The 16,632-nt window shown below is 51.6% G+C and overlaps 2 protein-coding genes across 2 annotated transcripts in view; one reads left to right on the top strand and one right to left on the bottom strand.

Annotated features, from left to right (window-relative positions):
• Window positions 1–106: 106 nt before the first annotated feature.
• SOX10 (SRY-box 10) lies at window positions 107–9,698 on the top strand. The gene is made up of 3 exons (XM_009289969.2): window positions 107–531; window positions 6,542–6,807; window positions 7,213–9,698. Exons 1-3 carry the CDS (start codon window positions 122–124, stop codon window positions 7,926–7,928), a joined length of 1,392 nt encoding a protein of 463 aa, XP_009288244.1. The 5' UTR covers window positions 107–121; the 3' UTR covers window positions 7,929–9,698.
• Window positions 9,699–12,883: 3,185 nt separating this feature from the next.
• Window positions 12,884–16,632, bottom strand: part of POLR2F (RNA polymerase II subunit F) — a 4,734-nt gene continuing 985 nt past the window's right edge. The window contains exons 2-4 of the mRNA XM_009290100.2: window positions 16,421–16,622; window positions 14,758–14,829; window positions 12,884–13,068 (exon numbers count right to left, since the gene is read on the bottom strand). Of these exons, the coding sequence (XP_009288375.1) occupies window positions 12,978–13,068; window positions 14,758–14,829; window positions 16,421–16,622 (365 nt within the window). The 3' untranslated portion in view covers window positions 12,884–12,977. The remainder of the gene's footprint in view (window positions 13,069–14,757; window positions 14,830–16,420; window positions 16,623–16,632) is intronic.

Below are 16,632 nucleotides of genomic sequence, written 5' to 3'. Positions count from 1 at the left end.
TCCTTTTCTCCCTTCCCCCCCCCCCCTTTCCTTTCTTTCCTTTGTTTTTGTCTTCCTCCCTCCCCTCCCCAGTGAGAAGAAGGACACCAAGAAGGAAGAGAGAGAGGGCTCCAGAGCAACGATGGCTGACGACCAAGACCTTTCAGAGGTGGAGATGAGCCCGGTGGGCTCTGAAGACCACCACTGCCTCTCACCAGGACCCTCCATGACGTCGGACAACTCGCCGCACCTCGCCGGCTCTGGGAACGGGGAGATGGGGAAGGTCAAGAAGGAACAGCAAGACTCAGAGGCAGATGACGACAAGTTCCCGGTGTGCATCCGCGAGGCAGTCAGCCAGGTGCTGAGCGGCTATGACTGGACCCTGGTACCCATGCCCGTCCGGGTCAATGGAAGTAACAAGAGCAAACCCCACGTCAAGCGGCCCATGAACGCCTTCATGGTCTGGGCACAGGCTGCCCGGAGGAAATTGGCTGACCAGTACCCGCACCTCCACAACGCTGAGCTCAGTAAGACCTTGGGGAAGCTCTGGAGGTAAGAGCGGGCAGGCGGAGGGGGAGCACGAGGGCTGAGGTCCGGAGGTGTCCTGGTGGTCACATGGAAGGATGGAGACTTTGCTGGTTGGAAGGGGTGTCCCTTGAGGGGACTTCCTTCCCTGCGGGGAGCCCCCTCGCAGGAGGCACGGTCAGTGACTGGGGCAAGAGTGGTGGTCGGATGTAGTGAAGGCTTCCTCAGCAGAGCTCACCTCCATCCCGGGCGGCAGCCCTTTCCACGTGTTTCCCACTAACTTCCCCTGTTGTTCCTGACTAGGACACTCTCGTCCTGGTCCTCTCCTGCCTGACTGCTAGGGGAGATCCTGTTTTCTTGGCTCACCCGCTCTGTTGGGCCAAGTTGTGCACTAGCAGGAACCAGGCTGAGCCCCATCCAGCTTGACTCACTGGTGGCTGCCTCAAGCCTGTTTGAACTCGGGTCCCAATGCCAACAGGGGTTATTTTCCACATAGTGCTGCAGAGCAAGCGGGAAACCAAGTTACAGCCGAGGAGGAAGGTCAGGGGAAGGGAGCCAGGCGGTCGGAGCCCCGCACCCGTCCTTCCCAGGATGGTCCCAGTTTTGGCAGGCCATGCAGGTGCAGCGAGATGGACAAGGAGAGACCTTGCTAGAAAGGGGGGCTAAGGCTTAGGAGAAAGGAAGAGACCTGCAACAGTCCCAGCCTTAGCAGGCTGTCTTGCAACATGCTGGCTCAAACCAGCCCCATCTCCCTTTGCACCCAGAGAGATACCCTCCCTTCTTGTTGGCACACACACACTCGTCCTTCTGGCCCCCACCAGTTTGTTGCGCCCAATTTCATTTTGGCTTCGTGCAGGTCCCCAGGTCCTTTACATACCCTCCCCAACCCGCTCCTCTTTCCTCTGGCAGACCAACGGGCGGCCCCAATTGAGCGCAGCTGGCCCGTGGGTGTGCAGAGAGCCCTCATGCCCAAGCCAAGCATGTCAGGCTGGCTATGCCACTTCTTTCCCATCTGACGGTCTCTGCCAATAACCCCATCAAGTGTTATAAACACTTTCTGCCACAAGTCCCCAGCACCATCCCCCCCCCCTCGCCTTGCACCAACCAACGCAAACCAAGGCTTGTGCAAATGGGCCCTCTCATTCTCTCTCCTGCCCTGACGGCATTTCGTGGAGGAAGCCCTCAACCTTGGGTGGGCCAAGAGACATTTTTCCAAGCAGAAGCAAAACACACCCCGTCCAGCAGCTGACGCCCAGGTCTCCTCCTGGCTTCAAACCTCCTTGCTCGCAAGGAACTGAGCCCTTGGGCATTAGCTGCTCCCTCTGCTATGTCAGCCTGTTTACCCCGACCCATCAGTGCCTAGTGTAACCCCAGCAAAGGGGTTTCTTTGTGAAGTCAAAGGCAGGGCGTTGATTGCAGATGTCTCGTCTGATGCTCTTTCCCGCTTTGTTCCCCACTGCCTTCCCTTCCCTTTACCACGGCACTTGCTCCCGCCTGGGGCTTTGCTGCCAGCCTCTGGACTGTGAAGCTGTGCTGGAAGGGGTGTGTGTGTGTGGGGAACCCATCTTTTTTGTTCCCAAAGTGTTATTTCAAGGTATTGCTCCTTTATTGCAAAATATTGCCAGATTTTAGAGCAACGGCCTCCGTCCGGACACTGCATTTCCCTTGAAAATATAGCAGAACAGTGAAACTCTCCATAGATATCGCATTCAGAGCGCAGGGAGACACAGCCCGTGGCCACATTCATGTACCCGACTGCCTCCCTGCTCCCAGGGCACGGCTCCCGCCGCTGGCCGCACGGGACTCGGAGCAGGGGGACGCTGCCACTGGGCTATGGTCAAGGTCCCCAGGTGTTTCTTAGGGCACTGTGCAGCCAGGGAGCATGGGTCAGGCAGAGAAGCTTGCGGGATCAGGCCTGGGGCTGTGGCATGCTGCTGGGTTTGCCAGCCAGCTGCTTTTCTTGAACACATTTTTCTCTCCAGGTATCCCTGGAGAGTGCAGGCTACAGCTCTCCAAGCCGTGTCAGCCCCTACAGGGACCGTACAGCAGAGTAAGCTGCGTTATGGGTGCAGTCGGTGTCTGGCCTGGGTAGGACCACATGCGTATGTCTTTCTGTGAGGCTGGGGGGAAATATCAGCCCACAAAACTCCAGGGGAGTTGGCCCAAAGGTTACCAGGGTAGTAGCCCCGAGCCTCGCCTTCCAGCCACGGTAAGGTTGGGTCTTCCTCTATTGAGGTTCCCACTGCCCTCATCTATGCTGTCCCCAGGGTATAGCTCCTACACGTCAGTACAACTGCGAGCAGCTGGGTTTTGCTCTGGATGGCTTAGCCTCAGACATTTGACGAGGGTCCCTGCAAAGGGCCCTGGCTGTTCGCATATCCCCACCCTTACAAGGTGGCCACCCAAACCCTACAGCCTACATTGCTAGTCACTTTGGAAAATGTGGGTGACACATATTTCGACGTGGGCTGCTCTGAGCTTATATAGGTAAAAGGCACGTTAGGCAGAGAGACGAGCACTGGTGAGCACAGAGGCTGCCTGCAGAACACCATTAAACCAAGCACGTCCCCAGCAATTGGTGCTGAGTGGGGACGGCAGAGGCTGGGAAATCTTCTTGAAAGGCAGCTAGCAGATTGAGCGATAACCCCAGTGCCGTCCCACGTGCTCCTCTGCAAAACGGGCTGCAATGGCCTGGGCTTTTTTTTTAAGCCCAGCGTTTGCTCCGGCTCTGTGCCACCGCCATGTCCTCCACGGGCCCCAGCCCTCGTTGTCCTGCAGGACATGCCCTGATGGCCACACTACCTGCCTGGCCCCAACTGCAGTGCTGGGGGGCTTACGGCCCCATCCATCTCCCCCAGTCTGTACACACTTAGGGTGTGTGAGAGGTGCAGTCGACGAACTGAATGTACTAAAAAAGAAGAAGGGAGGGTTTCTGTGCTTGATGGTCATGAAATCTCAACTTGGCTGCTTTCCTTCCCCGGGGTGGGACAGGGAGCAGCTCTCAAATGGAGGCCGGCTGCTGAAAAAATGTCGGCATGACTCTCAGCCAAAATGCCAGCCAGCACCACCTCCGGGGCCGAAAACAAGTGAGGCATGGGACGAAGGGGAGGAAGGCTCGTTAGGAAGGAGTAAGGGGACCCAATGGAGGGATCTTTGCATGGGGGTGGTAGCACCCAGGGAATAGGGTCATGCCCACAAAATCCAGGGCCGTGGACGTGTAGGAGAGCCCGGCTGGCTGCTTTCTGCTCCCAGCCAGCCTTTGCCTTGCATCAGCCCCAATGCCCAACCCCATCACCGCACTGACTCATCAGCAGCTGAGTCCCAGCACAGGGTCAGGCCTCTGGCCGCCGAGCCAGTCGCCTGGCACGCAGCGCAGTGCAATGCCAGGCGGCAGAAGGGGAGGCTGCAAGAGGTGGGCAGAAAAATTTTAGCCCTTCTTTCTCCTCCTGGAGTGGGGTGCTGGATGCTTGCCCCTCTCTCGGCTCGGGGGTGAGCATTCAGTGTCAGGGAGGGTGGCAAGGGGTCGGTTAAGCCCCATGAAAGCTTTGCTCTGTGATCCATAACTTCTCTGTCCGTATGAGATTCCTTTGCATTATGGCCTGGGGAGTGTGGGGGGCAGGAGGCGGGGGGGCAGGAAGCAAGTGAAATCCAAATCCCCCAAATCTCCTGGCCTTTGCCTGCTCGCACCAGTTTCACTTTGCTAAAGCCGATTTGAGCTCTGATCCCACTGGGAGGGAGGGAGCAGGCAGCCTTGGAAAAGAGAAGGCAAAGATGCGGGGAGTGGACTTGCCACTGTCCTGCTGGTGGCACTGCCCGTGGGCTGCTGTGAAGGGGAGAGGAGGTGAAGCACTCCGGCATAGCTCAGAAGGCAGGGATCTGACTCCTGCATAGCCTCGAATGGCTCTGGTTCATGCCATCCATGAGACAGATCTGGGAGGCTGAGCTTTGGTCTCCATGGGAGCCTCTGCTCTGAGCTCTCCATGTGGTACGCCCTGCAGATCAAAGCTGGGTGTGCAGCCTACAGCCCTCTCGCTCCAAAAGGTGCCCACATAGAAAGAGATCTTTCATTCCCAACCACAGCATCTTATTAGCTTTAGCACCACCTGGGCTGGGAGTGCAGGGACGCCGGAGCCTGGCTGCCTTGTAGTGAAGTGTCCCGGGTTGCAAAGGCTGCAGGTTTTGCCTCTATTCTCTATCTCCCATGGAGATGGGGTGTTCTGCAAGGATGAATGTTTTGCCAGGGCAAGGTCACCTCCCAGTCCATGATGCCTACAAGGGTTGGCCATGATGTCCCTTTGGACCCCTTGGAGGGCCGTCTGGAGCAGCGCAGGCTGAGGGATTAAAGATCTCCAGGACGTGTGAGTGTGGTGTACGGTGGCAGGAGGGAGACAGGAAAGCTGGTGTTGGATTCACGGTGGCTCAGTTGCTTTAATCTCTGGGATTAAGGCAGTGGAGGAATGTGGTGTGCGGCCACGACCTGCTCAGGCTGCCTGGAGTGAACCCAGGTCAGCACCGTAATGGGCTCCAGCCCGTGCCACATACCTTCTGGCTGCTGGCCGAGGGGACGCACAAGGAGCAGGGGGAAAGGGGGTGCTTAGGTACCAACCCATTACTTGTCGGCGACCCCTTTGATCCCCTGCCAGATTTATCTGTGTGCTCCCTGAGCCATGGCTCCTCTTCGTCTTCAGTTTTTCAGGATAGTTCAGGCCTTTGTATCTTCCTCAGTGCCTACAGCTTAACAGAATTGGTCACATTTTAGTGCTAAGGGCTTCAGGGGTACGAAGGTGCTGGCACAGCCCCATCCCCAGGTAGTTCTTTTGTTGGGGAGAAAAAGGCGTGGACATTTCATAAATGGAATATTTTTTGCTGTTTGGGAGCCCTGCCATTTCTAACGACTGTTGGAGTTGCAAGTCATAGGAAGACTGGTCCCTTTTGAGAGCACTGGTTTCTGGTTGAAAGCAGGATGACCTTGAGCCACAAGAATATTTGAGGGGAAAAATCATAAAATGAAACTGAAGGGCTTCCAGCCAACATGCTGCTAAAGGCTTGAGCAATGAGGTTGATCTCATCTTCAAGTGCTCTGAGCCATCCTGCCCGCGTATTTCACCATTTCCTCGGAGAGCCTATCTTAACTAGAGCAACCCATGATCTGGCAGGAATACAGAGAAGGAGCTTCCATTTCTGCAGCGCCTTCCATCCAGAGACCAAAGCTCATCTATTTCTACAAGGCTAGCAACATAGCAGCTACATTTTTTACAACTGCTCAGCTAAGTTCAAGAAGGACTGGTCCTTTGTGCTTCAGCCTTTTGCATTACCCATGTCTAAGGTGAGCAGGAGCTCCAGGAATAGCAGAATACACTGTTTTCCCCCACTTCGAAATTTTCGTTAATTCCCTTCTAGGATATTGCAAGATGCTTAAAGGCCCAGCAAGCTCCATGCAGCAACACGGGTACTGTGGAGCCAACACCAATTGCTGCCATTTATGCTCAGTAGAGCCTCAAACTTGGAGCAGAGCCTACGGAAGGGCGGGAGGTTAAACTGGAATAAATACAGTCTGGGGAAGAGCAAGAGACATGCGGGAGGCAGCACTACAGCTAGCAAGGGTGTGCCACACTGCCTTAGTCCGAAGGATGATCCCAACTGCCCTTAATTTGCCCAAAATCTTTGAAAGCGGCTTGTCCAGCCTTATTTTACATGGCTGTGAAAGGCTGCACTTTGCCTTTGGGCAATGTAAGAAAGGGTGTTGAACTTACTGAGGTGAGAAGCATCATGCAGCTGGGGAAGGGGGACCCAGCACTGGCACCAACCAGTGTCAGGGCTTAATAATGAATGAGGAGGAGGAAAACATTGCTGTCTCCACTGAAACGCTTCCAAGCTCTCCCTTGTTCTTCTGGGAAACAACCCTTGATGGGACAACATCCTGACATCTGGATTTACACTGTGTCCCATGATGCTGTGTATAGGTGCTTTTTTTTTTTCTGATGTACCTGCCCCTCTCCTTCCCCTTTTCTCTTCTTTACCACCTTGGCCTCTGCAGGCTGTTGAACGAAAGCGACAAGCGGCCCTTTATCGAAGAGGCGGAGCGGCTGAGGATGCAGCACAAGAAGGACCATCCCGATTACAAGTACCAGCCCCGCCGGCGGAAAAACGGCAAGGCCACACAGGGCGAGGGCGAAGGCCAGGTGGAGGGGGAGGCTGGCGGGGCTGCCGCTATCCAGGCCCACTACAAGAACGCCCACCTGGATCACAGGCATCCCGGCGAAGGGTCGCCCATGTCCGATGGGCACCCAGAACACTCCTCAGGTGAGTCCCAGGTCTCAGTGAACCTACTGAGAGGTTACAGCCAACGCGGAGGCTCAAAAAACCCAAGTCATCATGGTGAAAGCCTTAGCGATGTGGCTCACACCTTGCTCGTGACCCAGCAAACTCTGCTGGAGTCAGCGGTATAGGGACATGCCCGAGTTTCACAGGCAATTGCATTCCTCTGGTCAGGCAGGGTATTGTTGCACCCTCCCTCTTTTTCCACAAGATGATATAAAAAGGTTTGGTTTTGGCTGGCTATTTCTCTCTCCTTCCACCGAAGTCTTCAGCTAGACAGTTGCTGGCAAACTGGGAGGACCGCAGCTGGCATGTGTATAAAGCCCAGGCATAAAGCGGTAACTCACCTCTTCTCTCTCTTTCCTCCTCAAAATGTTTTTCATGTTGCAGGTCAGAGCCACGGGCCCCCCACCCCTCCTACCACCCCTAAGACCGAGCTGCAGGCAGGCAAAGCCGACTCGAAACGAGAAGGGCGTTCCCTGGGGGAAGGGGGAAAGCCACACATTGACTTTGGCAACGTGGACATCGGGGAGATCAGCCATGAAGTGATGTCCAACATGGAGACCTTTGATGTCAATGAATTCGACCAATACCTGCCGCCCAATGGACACGCGGGCCACCCAGGCCATGTCGGGGGCTATGCAGCAGCGGCGGCTGCTGGCTACGGCCTTGGGAGCGCCCTGGCTGCAGCCAGCGGACACTCTGCCTGGATCTCCAAGCAGCATGGAGTCTCCTTGTCCACTGCCACTTCATCGGTCGTAGACTCCAAGGCCCAGGTGAAAACAGAGGGGTCCGCCCCTGGAGGTCATTACACCGACCAGCCCTCCACCTCCCAGATAGCTTACACATCCCTGAGTCTGCCCCACTACGGTTCGGCCTTCCCCTCCATCTCCAGGCCCCAGTTTGACTACCCGGACCACCAGCCCTCGGGACCCTACTACAGCCATTCCAGCCAAGCCTCTGGCCTCTACTCTGCCTTCTCGTATATGGGACCTTCCCAACGTCCCCTTTACACTGCCATCTCTGACCCTGCACCCTCCGTGCCACAGTCCCATAGCCCCACACATTGGGAACAGCCCGTGTATACGACTCTCTCCAGACCGTAGGGAATGAGGAACGGTGACCGAAGCAGCGACGGAAAGGCTCCGAAGAATCAGCACAGGCAGAAGAGCCTCCGAACTCCGAGGTCACTCAGTGCCATCCAGCCACCAGAACCCACTGAGTATACAGAAGTGCCCTTCTTGACCCCGGCTATCGCTGGCTCACCCGCCTAGAGGAAGGTTTTTCGTCCTTTCGCCCTTTACCAATTTCATGCAGGCCACGCGACTGGCTTGCAACACCTTATTGGCCTTCTAGATGAGGAGGATTCTAGACATGGAGTGACTGGTCCATGGTGGGTTTCGTTGTGCGCACCCTGGACTGTACAATGAGAGAGATTGTCCTTTCCTTCCCCTCCCCAAACTGCTCCAGGGAGTTAGCAAGTGTTTCCAACAGGCCACAACGGCCAACACTTTGTCACCTGCTGTAGGTGAAGGGTGGTTGCTCAGCCTTGGTGAACATGTTATGGGAGGAGTAGTAGGGAGGACGGCATGGCCAGCTTCCTTGTGATCAGTGTTGTGCAGCAGTCCTGCCTAAGATTCACACATGCATGAATCTTGAACCCCACTGGAAGACCAACCTACGCTTGCTTCCCTGCTGATTTCCACAGCTGCGTCCTAGCTTTTCTCCCCACTTCTTCTCTCCATCTTGTCTCTGTTTAATCCCACACTCTTTCCTACATGGAGATTTTAAGGCTTGCCTGAACAACGCGTAGGACTCGGGAACCGTGTTGTTGGTCTTAGCGTTACTCATATCATAGCCTGTGTGTGCACGCGTGTTCACGTATGGAGGTGTAGGAGAGGTGGGGAAGGACCGGTGGATCATCAAAGTGCTGTGGGTGAATCCTCCCTTCTTACAATTATTCTATATCATTCATTTATGTCTGGCATTTCTGGCATCTCAGTCCTTTCTAATCTCTTCAGTATCCCAAACAACCTCTGAGCAAACTAGGTCCTTGCTCTTCCATGTCTGACTGTGCCTGCCTGAAATGAAGAGGCACCAAGAAAGCTACTATGCACTTGCCAATGCCCCAAGTTGATTCCAATACTGTCTTTGAATCTCCACTCCAATCTCAGGCTGATGGGGTGTGCATCTCCGCTTGTTTGTTCATCATGTCTTCCAGTCAGTCAACACCTCCCTCCTACCCACGCTGAAGATGGAAAGATCCTCCTGCAGCTTTAAGCAAGGCAGATACGCACCCCATCTTGGATGAGCGTAAAGAAAACAAGCCTATTTAGGTGCAAAAGAATTTGTTTTCCCCTTTGGGTTTCAAACTGGAAACAACCAGCTCTCGCAGTCAGATCAACCTCCTTTTTTCAGCTCAACACCCGAGGACAGTCTGCTTACTTCTCCTTTGTCACCCCCAGGACTGGGGTGGTTTGTCGTGCCAGGGAGTGAACTGGCACAAAAGTTGTTGCAGGAAAAGATGACTCGTGGCAATTGATCGCAGAGACATGTGGGACCTTCCAATGGATATTCCAGCCTAAAAAGATAAAATACTTTGACCAAACATGGACTGTGATCAGTGCTGCTGTTTCCCACTGCTGATATGACTGTCAGATGCCCCTCCTGCCTCCCTTAGCTATGGATGACTTCTCCTTGTGGTGTCTGAAAAGATCATGTAGAATGTTTGCTCCCTGTACACATGTAACCTCTTCCAGCCCTGTCCCCTTATTTATGCAAGTAGCACCTTCCTTCCCCACCTCCCTTTCCCCAGTCTCTATGCTGTCCTAGCACCATTAACTCTGCATTAAACATATGGAATAATAAACTTAAAAGTTTCATTTTCATGTGCCTTGGGTTTTTGACTTCTTTCCTGAAAGTCTCTGTTTTTTCCCCAGTAAGTGTATGATGGGTCACACCACCACCACCCGGATCCTGTGCACAGCCTTCCTCTGCCTGTCATGGAGAGGACACAGGCAGAACTCTGACTGGCTTACCAGACTCCTTCACAGAGATGAGACTCATCTTCTGTTCACGCCACAGCTCCAGTCGTTTCTTCAGTGAGAAAAGTAGTAACACTGATTTCTGGTCTTCAGTTAAGATTCAGCACGTGCAATTAAGAAAAGTGCTGTTTTGCATGTGCTTCACCCAAGAATTTCTTAGTGTGACTGTTAATGCTCTCCAGAATAGGAGTGTGGGGTTTCTCATCTTGGTTTCTCATCACCAGGTGGCAGATACCATACCTTCAGAAAAAAAACTTCCCCATATACACAAACGTGTATTTTGGAAGCAACCATTAGTTTCCCTGTAGAAACTCCCCCCGCCCCGGTCCTCTTGCCTTCCACAAGCAAGAACCTACATACAAACACACACAGAGAGTATATTCAAGAATAGATGTATACACCTTCTTACTTGTTGAAGAAGACATCCTGGGTGTAGTCAGGTTCTGGGAAGCTATCTGAAGATGTTTGGAAAGAAAATGTACAGCAGATATCAGTCTGCTTAAGAACATCTCTCAAGGCCAATGGTAGCAAGATAGGACCCCAATTAACACAGAGACTCCACAACAATTACAAATTGATTCCAAAGGTTTCAATGCAGATGCATGTGATCGATCCAGTCAGTTTGTGTTCACTGAACGCTTTATGGGTGAGTAGAGTAAGCAGGACATCTAGGAACCGTGGAACACGTTCAAAGCTTTTTAAAACTCACAGCGTTATTTGGATGAAGTCCTGTACAGGGCCAAGAGCATCAGTAGCAGGATGGCTTAATGGATCTTACAATGGTGATGCCAGCTAAAGAGCTCCACGCAAAACAGGACTGTGGCCATTCACTGGAGAGGAGGAGAAATCTCTACCCCAAATTACAGGCTCTGGGAAGAGTCCAGAAGAAACTACTGCACTGCTGAGCAGGTCAGGAGCACACGTGAGGAAGAAGGGAAGCCATGGTGGAGTTAGGGGTAGAAGAGCTGATCACAGGGGTGGGAGAGAGAAGGGACATGGTGTGGAAGAACAGAAGAGCAGGAAAAGAAAGTTCTTAACCACACACAAGTACCTTCTCCAGCCCTTCAAAAAGCAAATTAAGAAAGTGAGTGGGCTCTGCCTCAACCATTCTCTAGTGGAAGAGGATGCCTCCTCTCATCTAGGAGGGTCCTGACAACTAAGGCAGGACTGAGAATACCGCTGGTAACAGAGGGGTTAACCAGTCCTCCTGCAGCCTAGCAGGAGCTGGCCCGGCATCCTTCCCTATCCCTTTAATCGTATCTGATACAGATGCAAGGCTGGGGAGGGGAGGCGGGTAGGGAACAAAGAAGCCATTTAAAAAAAAAAAAAAAAGGACAAGAAAACGACCCCCGCGCTCCATGGCGGACGCCAAAACCATTGCACAAAGGCACCATTTCAGGGCTGAAATTTCACCGCACCAACGTGATTAAAGGATTCCATGGAGGGTGGGGGGAGAAGGCTGAAGGCCACAGTGCTGCAAATTAACCTTTTCTTGGTAGGGATGGCCTAGACCAGGAAGCATTTGTGTTCCTCACAGTCAACCCCCTTCCCACACCTGCAAACATCTCCACATTCCCTTTGACCTGTCATTTTGCCCAGGGACCCATTCAGCTCTTGCATTCTCGCCTCCAAAACCAGCCCCTCCTGTGCACACCAACAGAGGAAGCATGGAACGGTGCTTTTACAGGGAGCAGTAAGAGAATGACATACATGGCTAGTTATGTGAGCTGAGTTCCCAGGCAGGTGGATATAAACTCTCTTTGGAACGTGGATGCTCATCCACAGCCACCAACCACACATACAGCACGGAGAATGCATGCTTTACATATAAGCACAAGCTTTAACACCAACTAGTTGGAAAGATTCTTCCTGGATCAGTGTAAAGAGAAAAATCAGTGTAAAGCAGAAACCATAGGTGCACCTTCCCTCCTCTTCTCTTTAAATAAACAAAAATTCCATGGGCACTTTTTAATAAGACAATTGAGAAAGACTCAATGTTTTCTGCCCAAGAGCTCAATCTTCCTCATGCAGAGCAAGAGCTTTGGAGTACACAGAAGATCAAGAAGTGGAAACCAGGTAGTGGCTGGCTGCAGGCCCTTGCAGATTGTAATGCCTCCACCCAACTCTTCTTGATTTGAGCATGTAACCTCCCTGCACATCAGAAGCAAGAGTGCAGGTGCCTTAAGGGGACAAATAACTGATCTTTCATCACACTACAGATTAAAGGAACTCCAGGATTTAACTACTGTTTTGCCACTGTAAGAACCACCAGAGTATGTACATCTGAGATGTCTGAAGAGCACCCACACACTCGGGACCATCAGTTCCAATCTCGCATGTCAGAGAACAGCTGGAAGAGAAACAAATGCAGAAAAAACCTACGACTGACGAGCTGGTAGGACCGCGAGTGGCGACCACGCTTCCGGCTGGGGCAGTGCCACTGAAAGGGGATCCCCACCTCTGATAAGCAGCAGGAGCAGGGAAACAATAGGTGATTTGATGAGAGCTGCTCTACGATACTCCTGAGAAGCCCCACAGCCAGCCCCGGCCAGAGAGGAAATTGGGGGTTTCCACAGCAACCTGCTCAGGGCACAAAGGCCCAACTGTCTAGAGGGAAGCAATGGAGGTGTCTCAGCACTCCCATTTTAAGAAGGAACAGGGGTGGAGGGCCGGAGTCTTTCTGAAGCCAAAGTACCTGCAAGAGCATTTTTGTACAGCAGGAGTTTAATTGGCTATTGGTCCTATAGCCGGGGAGGAGCAGTGCTGGAGGAGGAAGTAGTTACTGCAGTCTTTGGCCTAGCTAAAAGGTATGGCCTTCACAGGTGAAAAAAGGTACAAGAAAAGCATGGCGCTTGGCTCCCTAATCTTATTAATGTAGCCCATGGCACAGAAAGGATAATGACCAAGCTGGTAGAGATAAGTAAGGAAGTCTTCTCTTGGGCATGTAGGACTGAAATGAAAGAGAAGGTGTGAGGAAAAAAAAAAACACCCAACAAAAAAACCCCACACTTAACTTAAAATGGAGAGGTTTATAATTTATTTACACAAATATAAACAAAAATAGAAACATCTCTGCAGAAGGAAAGAACCAAAACAATGGCTGGAGGCTGATCAGTCTGTGATAATTAACTCATCCACGCCCCAGTCTTCATAGCTCCCATCTGGTAGGTAACGACGGATGATTATGGGGATCTTGCGTGCTCTGAAGGGAGGACAGAGAGGTGAACAGAAATACCAGAGCCTTCACTATACCACTTCAGCAGGCAACGGGAACTGAGGGGCACTGCCTTAGTGGCTTCAGTAAGCTCATCAGGTTTAACTGAGATCTGTGTAGCACCTGTGATTTGGTATTACATAGCAGAGGGAAGTCCCAACAACCTCCTCTCTTTTGTAGGTGCAAAACACTGAGCGCCCTTAGACTCAAAACAACCAAAAACCTACAGAAGGTCAGCCCTCTGTTGCCACTGCAGGAATTGAGCCCCGTGATCTGAACCCACTATGAGACAACACCAAGCATCTAACTAAGATTGGGGCGGGGGGGGAAATCAAGGGACTCGAAGAACAAATCCACTTTTTATTTGATGGAAGATTTTTTCCCCCACAGGACACTACAAAAGTGGCAGAATTCTGAGAACCTTCATGAAAAACTGATATTTACAGAGTCTTTTGCACCCTGAGAGCAACAGTTACATTTCAAGAAGGATACATGAAATAAGGACTAATCAGGGACCAAAACCTGGTACAGCTGGGGTGGAGCACAGCATCTGCTAATAGTGGTTCCAATTAGAAAGCAAGAAAATGCTGAACACAATTTAACCTAATGGAAGTAGATTTAAGTCAGCAGACTGTAATCAGACAGTCTGGAATTTAACCAGGGCATCAGGTTTCAACCGTATCATACTTGAAAAGTAATACAACTTCTTTAACGATCACTTTCAGGGCCATTGTTTTTCCAGTAGCAAAGTACCTCCCTCATGCCAAGAATTACAACTGAATTTTGGCACAGAACAGGATGCCACTACACTTTGTCACACCCTGACTTACTTTCTAGAGCTCACACTCAGGCAGTGACCAGAAGCAACTCAGAGTGAGCTTGGAGATCTGACAGGAACATGACCTAAGGAGCTTTTGGCAATGATAACAGGGGCTGTAATAGATATAAAATCTGCAAGAGCAACTGCAACGTACTGAGAAACTGGGGGGGCAGAGGGACAATTCAGTTCAAGAACAGAGACTTAATCAGTAATGGATTCTAGTTGCTCCGCTTGAAGGATAACTCCATGTGATCTAGGTCACCGACCATGCAGGCAAACTGTGGGCCAGCAGGGAGCTCTGCTGTGGAAAGGTGGGCCTGTAAGTGGTCAGAGAGCTGCCTCTGCTACAGTCAGAAAGGATTTATTTATCTTTCTGTAACCAGGGGACATGCCTCCCTGCAAGCACAATAAGCCAAGTGTGGAAGGGTATGGGAAAAGAACATTCTTAACAGGGTCTCCACACCACCAGCCTGACCCTTATTTTATTGTTTGCCAGCACTACATTTGAACACAGGTCAGTTCAGAAGGCTGCTTCAAATCAGTTCCATTCAGGGAATTACACTGATTCCAGAAAGATGAGGATCTTGGGTTCTCATCATAGAAATAAAGAACACTTGGACTCCGAAGTAAAAGAGGTCAGAGCACTCCTCATCATCAGTACTTTGCACAAGCAACGAGGTTGGGAGAGAGCAGCTGTGGAGAAGTCCCAAGGTGAAAAAGGGGAAGGCAACTGTAGTGCTCACTGTTATTGAGGGAAGACAAGGTTGTCTTGGAATAAGCTGCTAAATGCTGGGACGAGGAGAGGACTGCTTGCTTTATGGAAATCAATACGCTCACCGTCAAAGTCTGGGACTTACTTGAGTTCTTTCATGGCAATCAGCAAGGGGTCTGTCTCTCCTTCCAACTCCACCATCACAGGGGCACACATCCTGGGACACAACAACAATCATTTGAGAGCGCGTACAGAGAAGGAAAAGGGACAGCTAGGCATGCGGCTACCTATGTTATCTGGACAACGGCCAGTAAAGTAGGCGGGTGGGACACCACCTTGGCAGGTCTGATTTGCTCTCTTACGCACTTTGGGAAGAAAATTCCCCCAAATGGTTATGGGCTGAGCTTTTCCTTGCCTGTTCTTCTTGTCCCATCCCTCAGCCTCTGCTGACCAGCTGGCGCTTGAGAGCTGGTCAGATCCACACCCTTCCCAGCCACCCTCTGCTGTACTTAAATGTAAGGAAGAGTGGTTCTAAAATGAATCCAATAAAGAGGGTGGAAAGACTGTAAAATGAGTGTGCCTCCTACAACTCCAGCACATCTCTAACATTCTGATTTGCTCACACCTTCCAGGCTTTGTTTGGGGGAAAGTGAGGGGCTGGATTTACGACGCACGCTACCTCTAGGAAAAAAGAAATTAAGCATTTTGCAGAGGGTTGTAACAGCAGAGCAAACATGGTGATGATATCTGCCCATTAGACAGCAGCAGCAAGGAAAGTTCACGTTATGCGTGGATAAGGCCACTGGGGGCTGCTGCTGGCCTAGGTTCAGCACTGAAGGCAGAATATGTAGGTGAAGCAGAACCAGGCGCCAGAGTGTTTTGGATTAAAGGCCTGGCACGGGCCCTTCTCATCTCCCCCATTTTTCTGGCCTTCCACCAGTTGAAAGAATGTGCACAAAATAGCTTCACAGAGTGAAGACTGTGCAAATAGCTTGGCAAAGTGATGATTAAGGAAAGATCTGATCACCACCTATGAGCTTCTAAACAACATAGAGGAGAGGCATTATTTTGAGGGTGGATATAACCAAGATGAAACTCAGATGTGTGCTTTCAGACAAACCTTGCCACAGCCTAATAATCTCGCTCATAAGGCAGTTTTTCAAAAAGTGCAAAAAACTTTTTGATAGGTATTATTAAAACAAGTCTAGACAGGTAAATGGATTAAGTTGAGAGCAGCCAACCTTAAGAGCACTTAAAATAGGATTTAAATGTTATTACCTATCATAAATGAGGCCCCACTATTCCAAATACTTCAAAAAACTTACAGCTTGCCACAATGCAACTTCATTTAAAACAGATTTCAGGTTGGTTACTCCATTCCCAATTCCTACAGCCCTGTGGTATCAACTGAAGACACTCTGGAGCATCCCTCGCTCCAACGTTGGCTTTTGCAAACTGGTTCTGAGCTTTCTAGCCCACACTGGCTCCCTTATGAAAGGCAGAAACCAGGATCAGCTTGTCACACATCCCCTACTCATTTTGCCTGTGACCTAGGAAGGTTCGTTGCAGCTGCTGAATGCCCCCCTTTCTAGGCACAAGAACCACAGCGTCAGCGAGGGAGAGAATCAGAGACTTCACACGCAACTAAGAGCTCCACGGTCCTGTGCTTCAGTGCTGACCAAGATAGTGATCCGCAAGCTCAGCAGTCACGTAAGGGATTACATGAGATCCGGGAGTTTTTAAGGAAGGAGGAAAGCAGCTTTAACAGGGAACGGAGGAGGAGCTGTGGCGATGCTCGGGATACTCACGCTATCTGGAGGGCACGAGTGCCCAGGACTCTGGCTCGCTCGTATTTGGTCATGTAGGGGGTAGTGATCCGCTTCTGGTTCGCCTGCTGCCGCTCTCCTGAGGGGAGGATTTCCACGTTCTCCTGTCCCTCCTGGGGAAAGCAGACCAGCGCTGCAGCCCGGCCGCGGCCACCAGCGAAGCCCCGCGGTGCCGGGAGCGCCCCTGAGGCCTG

Source organism: Aptenodytes forsteri, unplaced genomic scaffold, assembly GCF_000699145.1.
Source record: "Aptenodytes forsteri isolate BGI_AS27 unplaced genomic scaffold, ASM69914v1 Scaffold284, whole genome shotgun sequence".
In the NCBI taxonomy this organism is placed as follows: Eukaryota; Metazoa; Chordata; class Aves; order Sphenisciformes; family Spheniscidae; genus Aptenodytes; species Aptenodytes forsteri.
This window is presented reverse-complemented; position numbering and strand designations above follow the sequence as displayed.

Bases quoted from the DNA above. Each gene is read 5' to 3' on its own strand.
- SOX10 (XM_009289969.2), top strand. From the start codon at position 122: ATGGCTGACGACCAAGACCTTTCAGAGGTGGAGATGAGCCCGGTGGGC. The intron at 532-6,541 runs GTAAGAGCGGGC...TGGCCTCTGCAG, and splicing joins ACCTTGGGGAAGCTCTGGAG to GCTGTTGAACGAAAGCGACA. The intron at 6,808-7,212 runs GTGAGTCCCAGG...TTCATGTTGCAG, and splicing joins GCACCCAGAACACTCCTCAG to GTCAGAGCCACGGGCCCCCC.